Source organism: Schistocerca gregaria, chromosome 6, assembly GCF_023897955.1.
Source record: "Schistocerca gregaria isolate iqSchGreg1 chromosome 6, iqSchGreg1.2, whole genome shotgun sequence".
Taxonomy (NCBI): domain Eukaryota; kingdom Metazoa; phylum Arthropoda; class Insecta; order Orthoptera; family Acrididae; genus Schistocerca; species Schistocerca gregaria.
Window position 1 is genome coordinate 77,674,945 of NC_064925.1, and position 15,463 is coordinate 77,690,407.

At 45.1% G+C, this 15,463-nt stretch overlaps 1 protein-coding gene across 1 annotated transcript in view; it reads right to left on the bottom strand.

Annotated features, from left to right (window-relative positions):
- The window catches only part of LOC126278231 (serine/threonine-protein phosphatase 6 regulatory ankyrin repeat subunit A), a 944,107-nt gene that overhangs the window by 467,906 nt on the left and 460,738 nt on the right, over positions 1 to 15,463 (bottom strand). Inside the window, exons 3-4 of the mRNA XM_049978210.1 lie at positions 14,694 to 14,795; positions 8,844 to 8,960 (exon numbers count right to left, since the gene is read on the bottom strand). Coding sequence (XP_049834167.1) covers positions 8,844 to 8,960; positions 14,694 to 14,795 — 219 coding nt within the window. The remainder of the gene's footprint in view (positions 1 to 8,843; positions 8,961 to 14,693; positions 14,796 to 15,463) is intronic.

The window sequence follows — 15,463 nt, forward strand, 5'->3', positions numbered from 1 at the left end:
GACGACACTTGGTGTATTTGTATTTTTAGTTTGACAATGTCCATTACGGACAAACATTAGTAAGTGTAATTCTGAAGAAGGTTGGGTTATCCCAATTGAAACCTAGGTAAATCTAGGAACTCCGCAACTGAGGCTGTTAATTTTGAATATAGCTCTTAGTTATTGCAGGGAACTCTTCGTTGGAAGGACTTCTTGTGAAACACTGCGTGTATTCTGCAGAAGAGATGAGAGTCTGGGTTGAATGGCGCCAATTTTTCTGTTCTGTTGGAAACCTATTGATAATGAAGCGAGAAGAATAGATCAGACTTTGTTGTACAACGGTTATGAAAGAGTTTTCTAAGTGATAGTCGTTTCTCCGTCTAGAGTGGATGAGCCAATTGCTTTTGAATGAATTCGTACCATCAACCACAAATCCCATGCGGGAGTATGTCTACAGGAATAGCAGAGTTAGGATTCCTAGACGCTTGAGCAACGACCTGCACAAATTTCGCGATCTCGCACCGCATATCGTTTCCGGCTCGCGCTTTACTGGTCTAAGTAGGCCTAGGCATTGTGAATTCACACAGTGTGACGCCATCTGAGCTATTTCCGTGAAAGTATGCTGGGTAGAAACACGTGTCAGCCAAGCTCCGCGTTCTGGCCAAGACGCGCCAGTCGGAACCGACCGACCGCCGTGTCGTCCTCTGCCAACGGCGTCGCCGAACGCGGTACGGAGGGGTAGGTCGTCGGCACGTCTCTCTGCCTTTCGTCGCCGTGTTTCTCGACCTGAGAACCGCTACTACTCACTCGACTGGCTCCTCAGTTCGGCTCACGACTTCGAGTGCACCCCGTATCAGTCTCCCACCACGCATAAATCCCTGGCAGCGTCGGTAATCGAACCCGGGTCCTCCCTGCGCTGACCACTCGGCTACGGATGTGGATGGGTGTCAGAGCCGGGGGAGACTTTTCTGATCGTAAAGACAACAGCATACAATGTCTCAGCCTGTATGGGATACTTCCAAGAGAGGCTTTCATCAATCTGAACTCTGACGTAAACCGTATGTGCAGTTGACGGACTTCGAGCGAGGGCGTATAGTGGGCATGCGGGAGGCCGGGTGGACGTACCGCCGAATTGCTCAACACGTGGGGCGTGAGGTCTCCACAGTACATCGATGTTGTCGCCAGTGGTCGGCGGAAGGTGCATGTGCCCGTCGACCTGGGACCGGACCGCAGCGACGCACGGATGCACGCCAAGACCGTAGGATCCTACGCAGTGCCGTAGGGGACCGCACCGCCACTTCCCAGCAAATTAGGGACACTGTTGCTCCTGGGGTATCGGCGAGGACCATTCGCAACCGTCTCCATGAAGCTGGGCTACGGTCCCGCACACCGTTAGGCCGTCTTCCGCTCACGCCCCAACATCGTGCAGCCCGCCTCCAGTGGTGTCGCGACAGGCGTGAATGGAGGGACGAATGGAGACGTATCGTCTTCAGCGATGAGAGTCGCTTCTGCCTTGGTGCCAATGATGGTCGTATGCGTGTTTGGCGCCGTGCAGGTGAGCGCCACAATCAGGACTGCATACGACCGAGGCACACAGAGCCAACACCCGGCATCATGGTGTGGGGAGCGATCTCCTACACTGGCCGTACACCTCTGGTGATCGTCGAGGGGACACTGAATAGTGCACGGTACATCCAAACCGTCATCGAACCCATCGTTCTACCATTCCTAGACCGGCAAGGGAACTTGCTCTTCCAACAGAACAATGCACGTCCGCATGTATCCCGTGTCACCCAACTACCCTGGCCAGCAAGATCTCCGGATCTGTCCCCAATTGAGCATGTTTGGGACTGGATGAAGCGTCGTATCACGCGGTCTGCACGTCCAGCACGAACGCTGGTCCAACTGAGGCGCCAGGTGGAAACGGTATGGCAAGCCGTTCCACAGGACTACACCCAGCATCTCTACGATCGTCTCCATGGGAGAATAGCAGCCTGCATTGCTGCGAAAGGTGGATATACACTGTACTAGTGCCGACATTGTGCATGCTCTGTTGCCTGTGTCTATGTGCCTGTGGTTCTGTCAGTGTGATCATGTGATGTATCTGACCCCAGGAATGTGTCAATAAAGTTTCCCCTTCCTGGGACAATGAATTCACGGTGTTCTTATTTCAATTTCCAGGAGTGTATTTACGTTACATTTGCTGTTGTTAATATTGGTTGTTAACTGTCTGTTTTTTCGGCAACAACAAATGTAATACAGACGTGTACAGCCGTCGAAAGATTCATCTGTCGATTCGAGACCGGCACTGTTCATGCAAATAAATAGCACTTGTATTTTGCACCCAGCCGCTGTCTCACGAACGCCACTTTTCGACGAAATAGCAGGAAGAATAGTTTTTTTTCTCCATGCCATTAATAGTGAGTTGCTACGTTCTATTTATGATAATGTAAGTATGGAAATACAGCATAAACTTTTCAGATTTGAGAACTGCAGTCAGCAAACACCACTTCTCATATATTTTAAATTTTGGAAAATCAGAGTGAAGCATAGCTTAGCACAAAGACCATGCAGCTTCTACTAATACATGTTTCAAAGACACTGTCTATGGTTTGGAACCTGGATGCAACAAGGTAGCGAGGCACCAGCATAACTGAAAAAATGCGATGCGTGAAAAAAAAGAAAAGAGAGAGAGAGAGAGAGAGAGAGAGAGAGAGAGAGAGAGATGCCAGGTGTTGGCCCTGTGTGCCTCGGTCGTATGCAGTGGCGCTCACCTGCACGGCGCCAAACACGCATACGACCATCATTGGCACCAAGGCAGAAGCGACTCTCATCGCTGAAGACGACACGTCTCCATTCGTCCCTCCATTCACGCCTGTCGCGACACCACTGGAGGCGGGCTGCACGATGTTGGGGCGTGAGCGGAAGACGGCCTAACGGTGTGCGGGACCGTAGCCCAGCTTCATGGAGACGGTTGCGAATGGTCCTCGCCGATACCCCAGGAGCAACAGTGTCCCTAATTTGCTGGGAAGTGGCGGTGCGGTCCCCTACGGCACTGCGTAGGATCCTACGGTCTTGGCGTGCATCCGTGCGTCGCTGCGGTCCGGTCCCAGGTCGACGGGCACGTGCACCTTCCGCCGACCACTGGCGACAACATCGATGTACTGTGGAGACCTCACGCCCCACGTGTTGAGCAATTCGGCGGTACGTCCACCCCGCCTCCCGCATGCCCACTATACGCCCTCGCTCAAAGCGTCAACTGCACTACGGTTCACGTCCACGCTGTCGCGGCATGCTACAAGTGTTAAAGACTGCGATGGAGCTCCGTATGCCACGGCAAACTGGCTGACACTGACGGCGGCGGTGCAAAAATGCTGCGCAGCTAGCGCCATTCGACGGCCAACACCGCGGTTCCTGGTGTGTCCGCTGTGCCGTGCGTGTGATCATTGCTTGTACAGTCCTCTGGCAGTGTCCGGTGCAAGTATGGTGGGCCTGACACACCGGTGTCAATGTGTTCTTTTTTTCCATTTCCAGGAGTGTATATCTACAAAAACTGCTGAAAATTTATTTTTGAGTCTTCCAAATAATGAGAAGATGCGTAAAATGTGGTTGTACTGTACCGGCAAATTGCCACCACGCTGATGCACAACTTAAACAAAAATGTTTTGCACTGTGAAGGTAAGACTGCGAGACATATGCTCTCCACACAACGAAGGACAGCGTCATTCACCAAACTTAAACACCTCATCAAAACTGTCGTCTTACGTGACTACACCTGAATTATTCTGTAGTTCAGTTATTAGAGCGATAAACAGTCGAATATTACAAGACGATGTCCTTAGGCTGCTGGTTCGAACGCAACCGGAAAGAGCCCGGGCAGTGAGCCGCGCGGGCTAACTCGGCTTTGCGGAGCGGGAAGGAGCGCCTGGTCTGTGGATGATTTTAGGCGGTTTTCCACCAGCCTCGGCGACTGACGGCTGGTTCTCCTTATTTCGCCTCAGCTACACTGTCGGCGATTTCTGCACAAACAAGTTCTCCACGTACGCGTACACCACCATTACCCTACCACCTCAGACATAGGAGTTACACTCGTCTGGTGTGAGACGTTTCCTGGGGGGGAGGGGGGGGGGGGGGGGGGGGGAGGAGGGGGGGTGTCACTGTGGTGCCGGACCGGACAATAACCCTAAAAGAGTGGTTCGGTGTGGGGTGGCGGAGGGGTGAAGTGGACTGCGGTGGTCATCGTGGGGTTGTGGACCACTGCGGCTGCGGCGGGGACGGAGCCTCTCCGTCGTTACTAGGCCCCCGGTTACCATACAATACAATACAATACAACCCGAAAGAACATTTTAACTTATTTCTAAAGCAACTCGACAGTCATCTCACATGAAAACGAAATAAAAATTACAAAACTTCACCACACCAATCACAAATAGGATATTATTGTTTTCCATGCTCTTTCATGCGATTAAGGTTGCAATCGCTCTTCACACACGTCACGTTCAAAAAGGTATTTTCAAGTTAACGTGACCACACACTTTTTACTTCAATGAAAGCATTGTTTATCTTCTTACTGTGTAGCTAGGATCCTTATTGTTTAAACTTTTGCCCGCATCTCGTGGTCGTGCGGTAGCGTTCTCGCTTCACACGCCCGGGTTCCCGGGTTCGATTCCCGGCGGGGTCAGGGATTTTCTCTGCCTCGTGATGTCTGAGTGTTGTGTGATGTCCTTAGGTTAGTTAGGTTTAAGTAGTTCTAAGTTCAAGGGGACTGATGACCATAGATGTTAAGTCCCATAGTGCTCAGAACCATTTTGTAAACTTTTGCGGTTTCATCATCTTACATAAAGATGCAGTAAGTCTGCTTCAGATGATAACATTATTTTACACTCAAACATCACAACCCCTCCGTTTGTGTCACTTGAATGTTGTACACGCTTTATATACAGGGCGTTTCAAAAATGACCGGTATATTTGAAACGGCAATAAAAACTAAATGAGCAGCGATAGAAATACACCGTTTGTTGCAATATGCTTGGGACAACAGTACATTTTCAGGCGGACAAACTTTCGAAATTACAGTAGTTACAATTTTCAACAATAGATGGCGCTGCAAGTGATGTGAAAGATATAGAAGACAACGCAGTCTGTGGGTGCGCCATTCTGTACGTCGTCTTTCTGCTGGAGGCGTGTGCTGTTCACAACGTGCAAGTGTGCTGTGGACAACATGGTTTATTCCTTAGAACAGAGGTTTTTCTGGTGTTGGAATTCCACCGCCTAGAACACAGTGTGCAACAAGACGAAGTTTTCAACGGATGTTTAATGTAACCAAAGGACCGAAAAGCGATACAATAAAGGATCTGTTTGAAAAATTTCAACGGACAGGGAACGTGACGGATGAACGTGCTGGAAAGGTAGGGCGACTGCGTACGGCAACCACAGAGGGCAACTCGCAGCTAGTGCAGCAGGTCATCCAACAGCGGCCTCGGGTTTCCGTTTGCAGTGTTGCAGCTGCGGTCCAAATGACGCCAACGTCCACGTATCGTCTCATGCGCCAGAGTTTACACCTCTATCCATACAAAATTCAAACGCTGCAACCCCTCAGCGCCGCTACCATTGCTGCACGAGAGACATTCGCTAACGATATAGTGCACAGGATTGACGACGGCGATATGCATGTGGGCAGCATTTGGTTTGCTGACGAAGCTTATTTTTACCTGGACGGCTTCGTCAATAAACAGTACTGGCGCATATGGGGAACCGAAAAGCCCTATGTTGCAGTCCCTTCGTCCCTGCATCCTCAAAAAGTACTGGTCTGGGCCGCCATTTCCTCCAAAGGAATCATTGGCCCATTTTTTAGATCCGAAACGATTACTGCATCACGCTATCTGGACATTCTTCGTGAATTTGTGGCGGTACAAACTGCCTTAGACGACACTGCGAACGCCTCGTGGTTTATGCAAGATGGTGCCCGGCCACATCGCACGGCCGACGTCTTTAATTTTCTGAATGAATATTTCGATGATCGTGTGATTGCTTTGGGCTATCCGAAACATACCGGAGGTGGCGTGGATTGGCCTCCCTATTCGCCAGACATGAACCCCTGTGACTTCTTTCTGTGGGGATACTAGAAACAATTGAACAGCTGAAGCAGTACATCTCATCGGCATGTGAAGCCATTCGGCCAGACACGTTGTCAAAGGTTTCGGGTACTTTCATTCAGAGACTACGCCATATTATTGCTACGCATGGTGGATATGTTGAAAATATCGTACTATAGTGTTTCCCAGACCGCAGCGCCATCTGTTGTTGACAATTGTAACTACTGTAATTTCGAAAGTTTGTCTGCCTGAAAATATACTGTTGTCCCAAGCATATTGCAACAAACGGTGTATTTCTATCGCTGCTCGTTTAGTTTCTATTGCCGTTTCAAATATACCGGTCACTTTTGAAACACCCTATATCTCTGTATAACCTCATCGTCCTACACCTCGTTGTACTGGAGACGCATGGTTAAATCTTCACTACTAGCAATGCTCTCCAAAAAAGCGAACTGTTTGTTCAGAAAGTAAATGAATTTGTCCTCTGTTGCCCGTTTCTCAGACTAAGACGAATGTGACATCCCTCAATCGAAACCACAACTACAATCGGTTCTTGCTAACGCTGTTTTCGTACTTCGTGGAACACTTACAAAAATTTATGACCTTTCCAGGATTCGAACACGTGATTTCTTACACTGCCATCAAATGGGCTGTCCACTGCGCCACGCATGACGCATGCAGAGTCTGTGCTAAGTGTGTTCCATAGAAGATGAGCACTAAGTTTTACCAAGGACAATTTGTACTTTGGGTTGTAGCTCATGGGTGATAGTCGAGAATCTATTTATAACACACGTATTCATTTGCAAAAGATCTTCAGTTCCGTAGTTTTGAGCGAGTTAAATGATGTTGCAGGCAGCAGGGAAAAGAATATCCGTCGTTGCACGTATCGCCGCTCTAAAAGAGTGGAGCATGGATGCATCAACTTTCACGAGGCTTCCACTATCATCGTTCACGAACTTACTTTCTATTGTTACTGAAAAGTTGTAATTGAATTTTCCGTCACCAAACAGCTAAACTGTTTGGAGTAGAAGTACGTAAAATCGTCGCCTCTTCGGCTAACGCTACTATATAACACAAGCTTACGAGGTGTGACAATGTAATGAGACTGATTTTCATTGCAAAATGTGGCAACCCTTCAGGCTTGCGTAGGCACAATCTTTGACCTTGGTCTATAAGCTGCTTCTAGTCCAAGGGACACATGGATGCAACTGCTCAGTCGTGAGTTGTGCTCCAATAAGTTAACACATGTTTGTGTCGCTCGTCACGAAAATGGAACCGCATAATATTGCGCAACGGTATGCCGTTTCTTTTTGCGCTAAATTGGGTGAAAACGAGACGACAACTTACGGTAAGCTTTAGAATGCTTTTGGAGAGGAGGTTATGTCAAGAGTTCAATTTTTTCGTTGGCATAACATGTTTAGTGAAGGCAGAACGAATGTTAAAGGAAAGACCGCAGTGGACGACCGTCAACCTCACGGACGGATGTCAACTTGGCCAGGGTGCGTGAACTCGTACGATCTGATCGAAGATTATCCGTGAAAATGATTGCAGAAGAACTGAATATCAATCGGGAAACGGTTCGTCTAATAATCAATGAAGATCTTGTTACGAGAAAGATTTGTGCAAAAATAGTCCCCAAAAATCTCACACCACAACAGCGAGAAACACGGAAAATTGTGGCAGCCGATCTATTAGAGCAAACGGAAATCAATCCAAAATTGTTGAGTCGTATTATCACTGGTGATGAAAGTTGGTTTTTTCAGTACGATCCATAGACAAAACGCCAAAGTTCGCAATGGTGCTCAAACGGATCACCCACACCAAAAAAAGCACGCATATCAAAGTCAAAAGTGAAACGTATGGTTGTGTGCTTCGTTGATTCCAAGGGAATTGTTCATAAAGAGCAGGTGCCTCCTGGACAAACGGTTAACCAATATTACTACAAAGAAATTTTAGAAAGAATTCGTAAAAGAGTTCTTCGTGTCCGTGCCAACATTGCTGATAATTGGATTCTGCATCACGATAATGCGCCATCCCTTACTGCTCTGTCAGTACAGCAATTTTTAACCTCAAAACAAATTTTAGTACTACCACAGCCACCTTATAACCAGATATCGCTCCTTGCGACTTTTTTCTATTTCCAAGAGTCAAAACGGCGATCAAGGTACACCATTTTCAAACAGCACAACATGTCCAAAAAGCTGTGTCGAGGGTCTTGGAGGATATTACAGAAGATGCGTTGCAGAAATGTTACCATCAGTGGCAGAAGTGCTGGAAAAAGTGTGTGCAATCAGAAGGGAACTACTCTGAAGGACACAACACTAAACTTGACTAAAACGGTAAGCAACTTTTTTTTTTCACATCAGTCTCATTACTTTATTGTCGCACCTCGTAGCTTCGTCTTACTCCTAGCCTGTAACGTCACCAGAGCATCAAGCAATAACAGAGCGTTTTCGATCGCGTGAACAGATCTTGATATTTAATGATTTTTAAGCTTTCATTACAAAAAAACACATTTTGTGAGAACATAGACCGTAAATTGAATTTAAATGTTATAATGAAACAGAATAACAACAATCCGAACCATATCTTTACCATAGGAAAATAGCCTATGCCCTCGCCGTCTTTTCCCTTCGACTTGGCAGCCTGAAAGCCATAGTGTTCTTGGCTCTATTGTTTCACATGTAATAGTAAAACGCAAGGGAACGTGAGACTGCGAGTTGGCGCTCGCCGGCATCGAAGCTAAGGCACGCAGAGCTGGCTACGTACCCCGTCGGGCATGAGGCGGATGTCCTTGCCGGCGACGGAGAGCAGGAGCCGGAGGATGCTGGTGGCTGTGCCCGTCTGGCGCATGGCGACCAGGTGCACCGCCGTCTGCTGGCGGGGCTGCAACACACAGTGGGCGGTGACGTCACACGCCGTCGTCCGTCTGCAAGCCGAGGCTCAGCACTGCTGCACGCGCCAGCAGCCACCGGCTTGCCTTTACCTGGTGTGCTCGAGAAAATGTTCACGTTACACCGTAACTGCAACTATCAGTCATCTGCAACACTATACAACAGCCAGCGCCGGCTCGTGAGTCTACGCTTAGGATATTCAGGAATTTTTAGATCCAGATAAATTTGAGAGAGTGAAATTAGTAGCATCCTCTATATAACAGTTATACTGATTTGATCCGTTATAAATGGTTCTGAAAGCCTGCGACTGTGAAGACAATAGGTTTGTTTACAAATAACTCATCTGCTACTAGTCACAATTTTCTTTATTTTATTTTTCGCACAACGGGTTTCGGGAAATGATTCCCATTTTCAAGTACGTTTTTTTGTGTTGCACTGTTTCTCCTGGCTGGACTTGGGTTTAAAAAGAATGTAAAATAAATATTACGACAAATTTCATAAATACTCGACACGTACGCCAAAGAAGAAGAGATACAACTACAATGGACATGTTATTCCATGGACTCTTGCGCTTCTATGCATGAAATATCTTTCCTTTGTCATTCGCTTATTTTACCTGCTTGAAATCGGACCTAAGAGGACGTTCTTGTGCAAAGCTCATCTTGCTGTACCAGCTGATAATGTAAGTTGTACTTAAAACCCAAAAAATATAATGATTGTTTTGTCAAAAGAATTTGTGTCAGTGGTCAATCTATTGTAAATCTGATACCTTTATTCTCTTAATTAAATACGGGCCTTAACAAAGAATTTTCATTGTTAGGCGCCATCATAGAAAATCTTTAACATTTTTCTTTTAGCTCGTCTACGAGACGTGATGGCGGTTAGGACAACTAACTTTATTTCAGATCCCACGAGACCAGAGGCAGCTACTAATAATTTAACGATTTTATTTACATTTTTTCTTTATATAACGAGATAACGTCCCAGGCTGAAAAGGTCTGGTCACAGGATACCAGTTTCATTATAGGATTTCATTTGTAGCCGGCCGGTGTGGCCGTGCGGTTCTAAGCGCTTCAGTTTGGAACCACGTGACCGCTACGGTCTCAGGTTCGAATCCTGCCTCGGGCATGGATGTGTGTGATGTTCTTAGGTTAGTTAGGTTTAAGTAGTTCTAAGTTCTAGGGGACTGATGACCTCAGAAGTTAAGTCCCATAGTGCTCAGAGCCATTTGAACCATTTCATTTGTAGATGCTACTCTTGTTATCTTATATTGGGGAATCGAAACGAAACCACGATGTGTTGACGATTACGTAACTACCCTGAGAACTGAGCAAGTTTACTGAGTGCTTATACACGTCGGGCTAAGTTAAACAACTTATTACACTGTTAATAATATTCCTACATTAGTTATTTCTCTTTTATGCTGAGCCATTGCATTAATGTGTGTTTCTTTTTGTATATAAGTCACAGCTCATACTTTATTTTATTACATTATACTAATAGCAACAAAACAAATAAAAAATTATATTTTATTACATTATAGTGTGTTTTCTTATATATTCCATTAAAGCATACGAAATGAAAAAGAATCTCACACGCCGGCAGCATCACATAGGAATGACACAACAAACACAAAATCCGCACTCCAAACTGGGAATCATTTACCAAAACGCGTCATGACAAAAATAAAATAAAGAAAATTGTGACTGGTAGCAGATGAGTTATTTATAAACAAGTCTGCTTATCAACAAGTCTGCTTATCAACAAGTCTGCTTATCAACAAGTCTGCTTATCAACAAGTCTGCTTATCAACAAGTCTGCTTATCAACAAGTCTGCTTATCAACAAGTCTGCTTATCAACAAGTCTGCTTATCAACAAGTCTGCTTATCAACAAGTCTGCTTATCAACAAGTCTGCTTATCAACAAGTCTGCTTATCAACAAGTCTGCTTATCAACAAGTCTGCTTATCAACAAGTCTGCTTATCAACAAGTCTGCTTATCAACAAGTCTGCTTATCAACAAGTCTGCTTATCAACAAGTCTGCTTATCAACAAGTCTGCTTATCAACAAGTCTGCTTATCAACAAGTCTGCTTATCAACAAGTCTGCTTATCAACAAGTCTGCTTATCAACAAGTCTGCTTATCAACAAGTCTGCTTATCAACAAGTCTGCTTATCAACAAGTCTGCTTATCAACAAGTCTGCTTATCAACAAGTCTGCTTATCAACAAGTCTGCTTATCAACAAGTCTGCTTATCAACAAGTCTGCTTATCAACAAGTCTGCTTATCAACAAGTCTGCTTATCAACAAGTCTGCTTATCAACAAGTCTGCTTATCAACAAGTCTGCTTATCAACAAGTCTGCTTATCAACAAGTCTGCTTATCAACAAGTCTGCTTATCAACAAGTCTGCTTATCAACAAGTCTGCTTATCAACAAGTCTGCTTATCAACAAGTCTGCTTATCAACAAGTCTGCTTATCAACAAGTCTGCTTATCAACAAGTCTGCTTATCAACAAGTCTGCTTATCAACAAGTCTGCTTATCAACAAGTCTGCTTATCAACAAGTCTGCTTATCAACAAGTCTGCTTATCAACAAGTCTGCTTATCAACAAGTCTGCTTATCAACAAGTCTGCTTATCAACAAGTCTGCTTATCAACAAGTCTGCTTATCAACAAGTCTGCTTATCAACAAGTCTGCTTATCAACAAGTCTGCTTATCAACAAGTCTGCTTATCAACAAGTCTGCTTATCAACAAGTCTGCTTATCAACAAGTCTGCTTATCAACAAGTCTGCTTATCAACAAGTCTGCTTATCAACAAGTCTGCTTATCAACAAGTCTGCTTATCAACAAGTCTGCTTATCAACAAGTCTGCTTATCAACAAGTCTGCTTATCAACAAGTCTGCTTATCAACAAGTCTGCTTATCAACAAGTCTGCTTATCAACAAGTCTGCTTATCAACAAGTCTGCTTATCAACAAGTCTGCTTATCAACAAGTCTGCTTATCAACAAGTCTGCTTATCAACAAGTCTGCTTATCAACAAGTCTGCTTATCAACAAGTCTGCTTATCAACAAGTCTGCTTATCAACAAGTCTGCTTATCAACAAGTCTGCTTATCAACAAGTCTGCTTATCAACAAGTCTGCTTATCAACAAGTCTGCTTATCAACAAGTCTGCTTATCAACAAGTCTGCTTATCAACAAGTCTGCTTATCAACAAGTCTGCTTATCAACAAGTCTGCTTATCAACAAGTCTGCTTATCAACAAGTCTGCTTATCAACAAGTCTGCTTATCAACAAGTCTGCTTATCAACAAGTCTGCTTATCAACAAGTCTGCTTATCAACAAGTCTGCTTATCAACAAGTCTGCTTATCAACAAGTCTGCTTATCAACAAGTCTGCTTATCAACAAGTCTGCTTATCAACAAGTCTGCTTATCAACAAGTCTGCTTATCAACAAGTCTGCTTATCAACAAGTCTGCTTATCAACAAGTCTGCTTATCAACAAGTCTGCTTATCAACAAGTCTGCTTATCAACAAGTCTGCTTATCAACAAGTCTGCTTATCAACAAGTCTGCTTATCAACAAGTCTGCTTATCAACAAGTCTGCTTATCAACAAGTCCGCTTATCAACAAGTCCGCTTAGCAACAAGTCCGCTTATCAACAAGTCTATACAACTACAAACACTGGCAATAATAACAATAATAATAATAATAATAATAATAATAATAATAAGATATCTGACAAAAGAAAATTGTTTTTGTGGAATTTTGTTGTTTTTTACGTAATTTAGGGCAATAACCAAATAACGTGTAAGCTTTCACAGCTCTCCATTTCCCATTTCTCTCTAAGTGGGAGTTTTCGTGCTTTTACAGTCTTTTGGACAAATGTAGAAGGTCCCCAATAAATGTATTTGTTCACGAATTTACTCGTAGACGCATGGCTGTCGACATATTGAAGTTTGTGTCTGGCCGTGAGTCGTGCACGGATGACCGAATGATAAGGCAACCGTTCGCGAAAAGAGGGAGATCAGGGATCGAGTTCCGGTGCAGCACAAATTTTCACTGTCGTCATTCCATTCTACAGTCGATGGTAGTCATTACTCGCAATTGCGAATTCATCTGATAAATTTACTCCCAGGGTGAAAAGCAGATATTCCCCCACAACACAGGAATGACACAACTTGCGCTAACAGTATATTCCCTCGTTATGTTCGGCTGTAGTCACGCTTATTTGGTCGCTCCACAGTCAAAGGATCTTTTTTTGGAGACCCTAGTTCCTTTGTGGCCAACTTTTCAATATAACTTACTTTCATGTTCCCAGAACGATACCTTGCAGCGGACTGTGCGATGATATGGAACTTCCCGGCAGATTAAAGCTATATACCGGACCGAGACTGGAACTCGGGACCTTCGCCTTTCGAGAGTAAGTGCTCTGCCAATTTAGCTACCGACGCACTACTCGCGACGCATCCTCACGACTTGCTTTTCTGTTAGGATTTAAAATTGATTCAACATAGTCCGAGATCATATACTCGGTGGGAGAGCGTTATGGACGAGGACGAAGAGGAGGAGATTAGTTTTAAAGTCCCGTCGACAGCGAAGTCATTAGAGACTGAGCACACGCTCGGATTAGGGAAGGATGGGGAAGGAAATCGGCCGTGCTCTTTCAAATGAACCATCCTGGCATTTGCCTGAAACGATCTAGGGAAATCACGGATGGCCGGAGTCGGGTTTGAACCGTCGTCCTCCAGAATGCGAGTCCAAAGTGCTAGCCACTGTACGACCTCGCTCGGTCAACATAGTCCGTGATTCCACTGCACACGAAAGCCGATTCCCGCACAGGAAGCAACCAACTCTAGACACAAACTGCCGTTTGTGGAAATGATTAAACTCAAGTAGTAATGTCTACCAACATGGTCACGTGACTAGAATACAAATGAGGCGGTGAGATCTATAAGAGCCTCAAGCACCCAGTCGTCGATTCCACTTTTAAGTATCAGTGAAACCACTGACACAGCTTTTCGTGAATTTTCATGTATACAATGTGCATCTACAGCACAGACAAACCTGACGCACCATGAGACCAATAGATTTCAGAATCATGAATAAATGCCACTTTTTCACAACCGGCGGTGATGTGCTTTGGGCCCTTGTGATTCTCACCGCCTCAAATGGATTACTGTACGATATGCTGCCAGGAGAGGTAGTTGGCTGCAACAGCCGTCCCTCCTCCCCCGTCCCCCCACACCCTCTTCTCGTAGCAAAATATGTCTTTACCCACTAAACAAGCGTCTTCCCACTCCACACTGAGGCATCAGTTCAAAATCAGTTTACAGTAAGAGAGAAAATGTAACGGATATTGACTAGTAGCAAGTCTACCCACAACTATTTGCCGTGTATCTCAAAACTATTTCCCATGTTGAGAGGGTACCAAATATTGACTCAGCACACTGTCATTCGTATTTGTTATCAATAATCCATCAGGATAACCTTACGTGTACTAATAGCTGCACGTACCGAAGGCCTCGTTTGGACGCTGGGAGCTACTGCTGCTACTCTATTAAGCTCTCTCCCCTCAGCTACTGGTAATAACCTGTTGTTACCGTACTTGCAGTTTACCTTCCGTAAATTTGAAATCAGCTCGCAGTCAGTGACAAATAACTGACGAATCTGAAATTTAAGAAACAATTTGGCGTGTAGTGAGTAGGCAGGCACTCACCCCTCCGGTGGCGTAGACGTCCGTGCCCTTCTTGGCCAGCAGCCACTTCACGATGTCCTCCCGCGAGTACATGGCGGCGATGTGCAGCGCGTTGTAGTTCTCCTGCAACACAAAAGTGAACACCGTCACACAAAAGACCGCAGAGTGCCCGAAAAGAAGCGGCGAAAGCAAGTTTTAGCAGTGAAGTCACACCAGCGATAAAAAATTGAGAAACGTATTTCTGTATTCGAAACGACAAAGTACACAACAGATTTCCTTTTCCGTTAGTGGTGACTAAGACAGCCATACACTCTGACGAGTTGCGTTGCGACTAATTTAACCCTCGAATTATCAAGGTCGTGGAGGGGGAGGAAGGGGTACTTCACGGCCACCTTTTCAGAATGGTGTAATCCACTGACGTATTTCATATTTTAAAATGTTGCCTTTTTAAATGAATTTTTCTACTAGATTATGGTTGGTTGTTTGGGGAAGGAGACCAGACAGCGTGGTCATCGGTCTCATCGGATTAGGGAAGGATGGGGAAGGAAGTCGGCCGTGTCCTTTTAGAGGAACCCTGGAGTGATTTAGGGAAATCACGGAAAACCTAAATCAGGATGGCCGGACGCGGGATTGAACCACCGTCCTCCCGAATGCAAGTCCAGTGTCTAACCACTGCGCCACCGCGCTCGGTACTAGATTATATTAATGTTTTAAATTTCTCAGTTAAACTGTACCAAAAATTGAAGTCCCAGTAGTAAATGGCATATTTCACAATGATTGTCATATTCAAT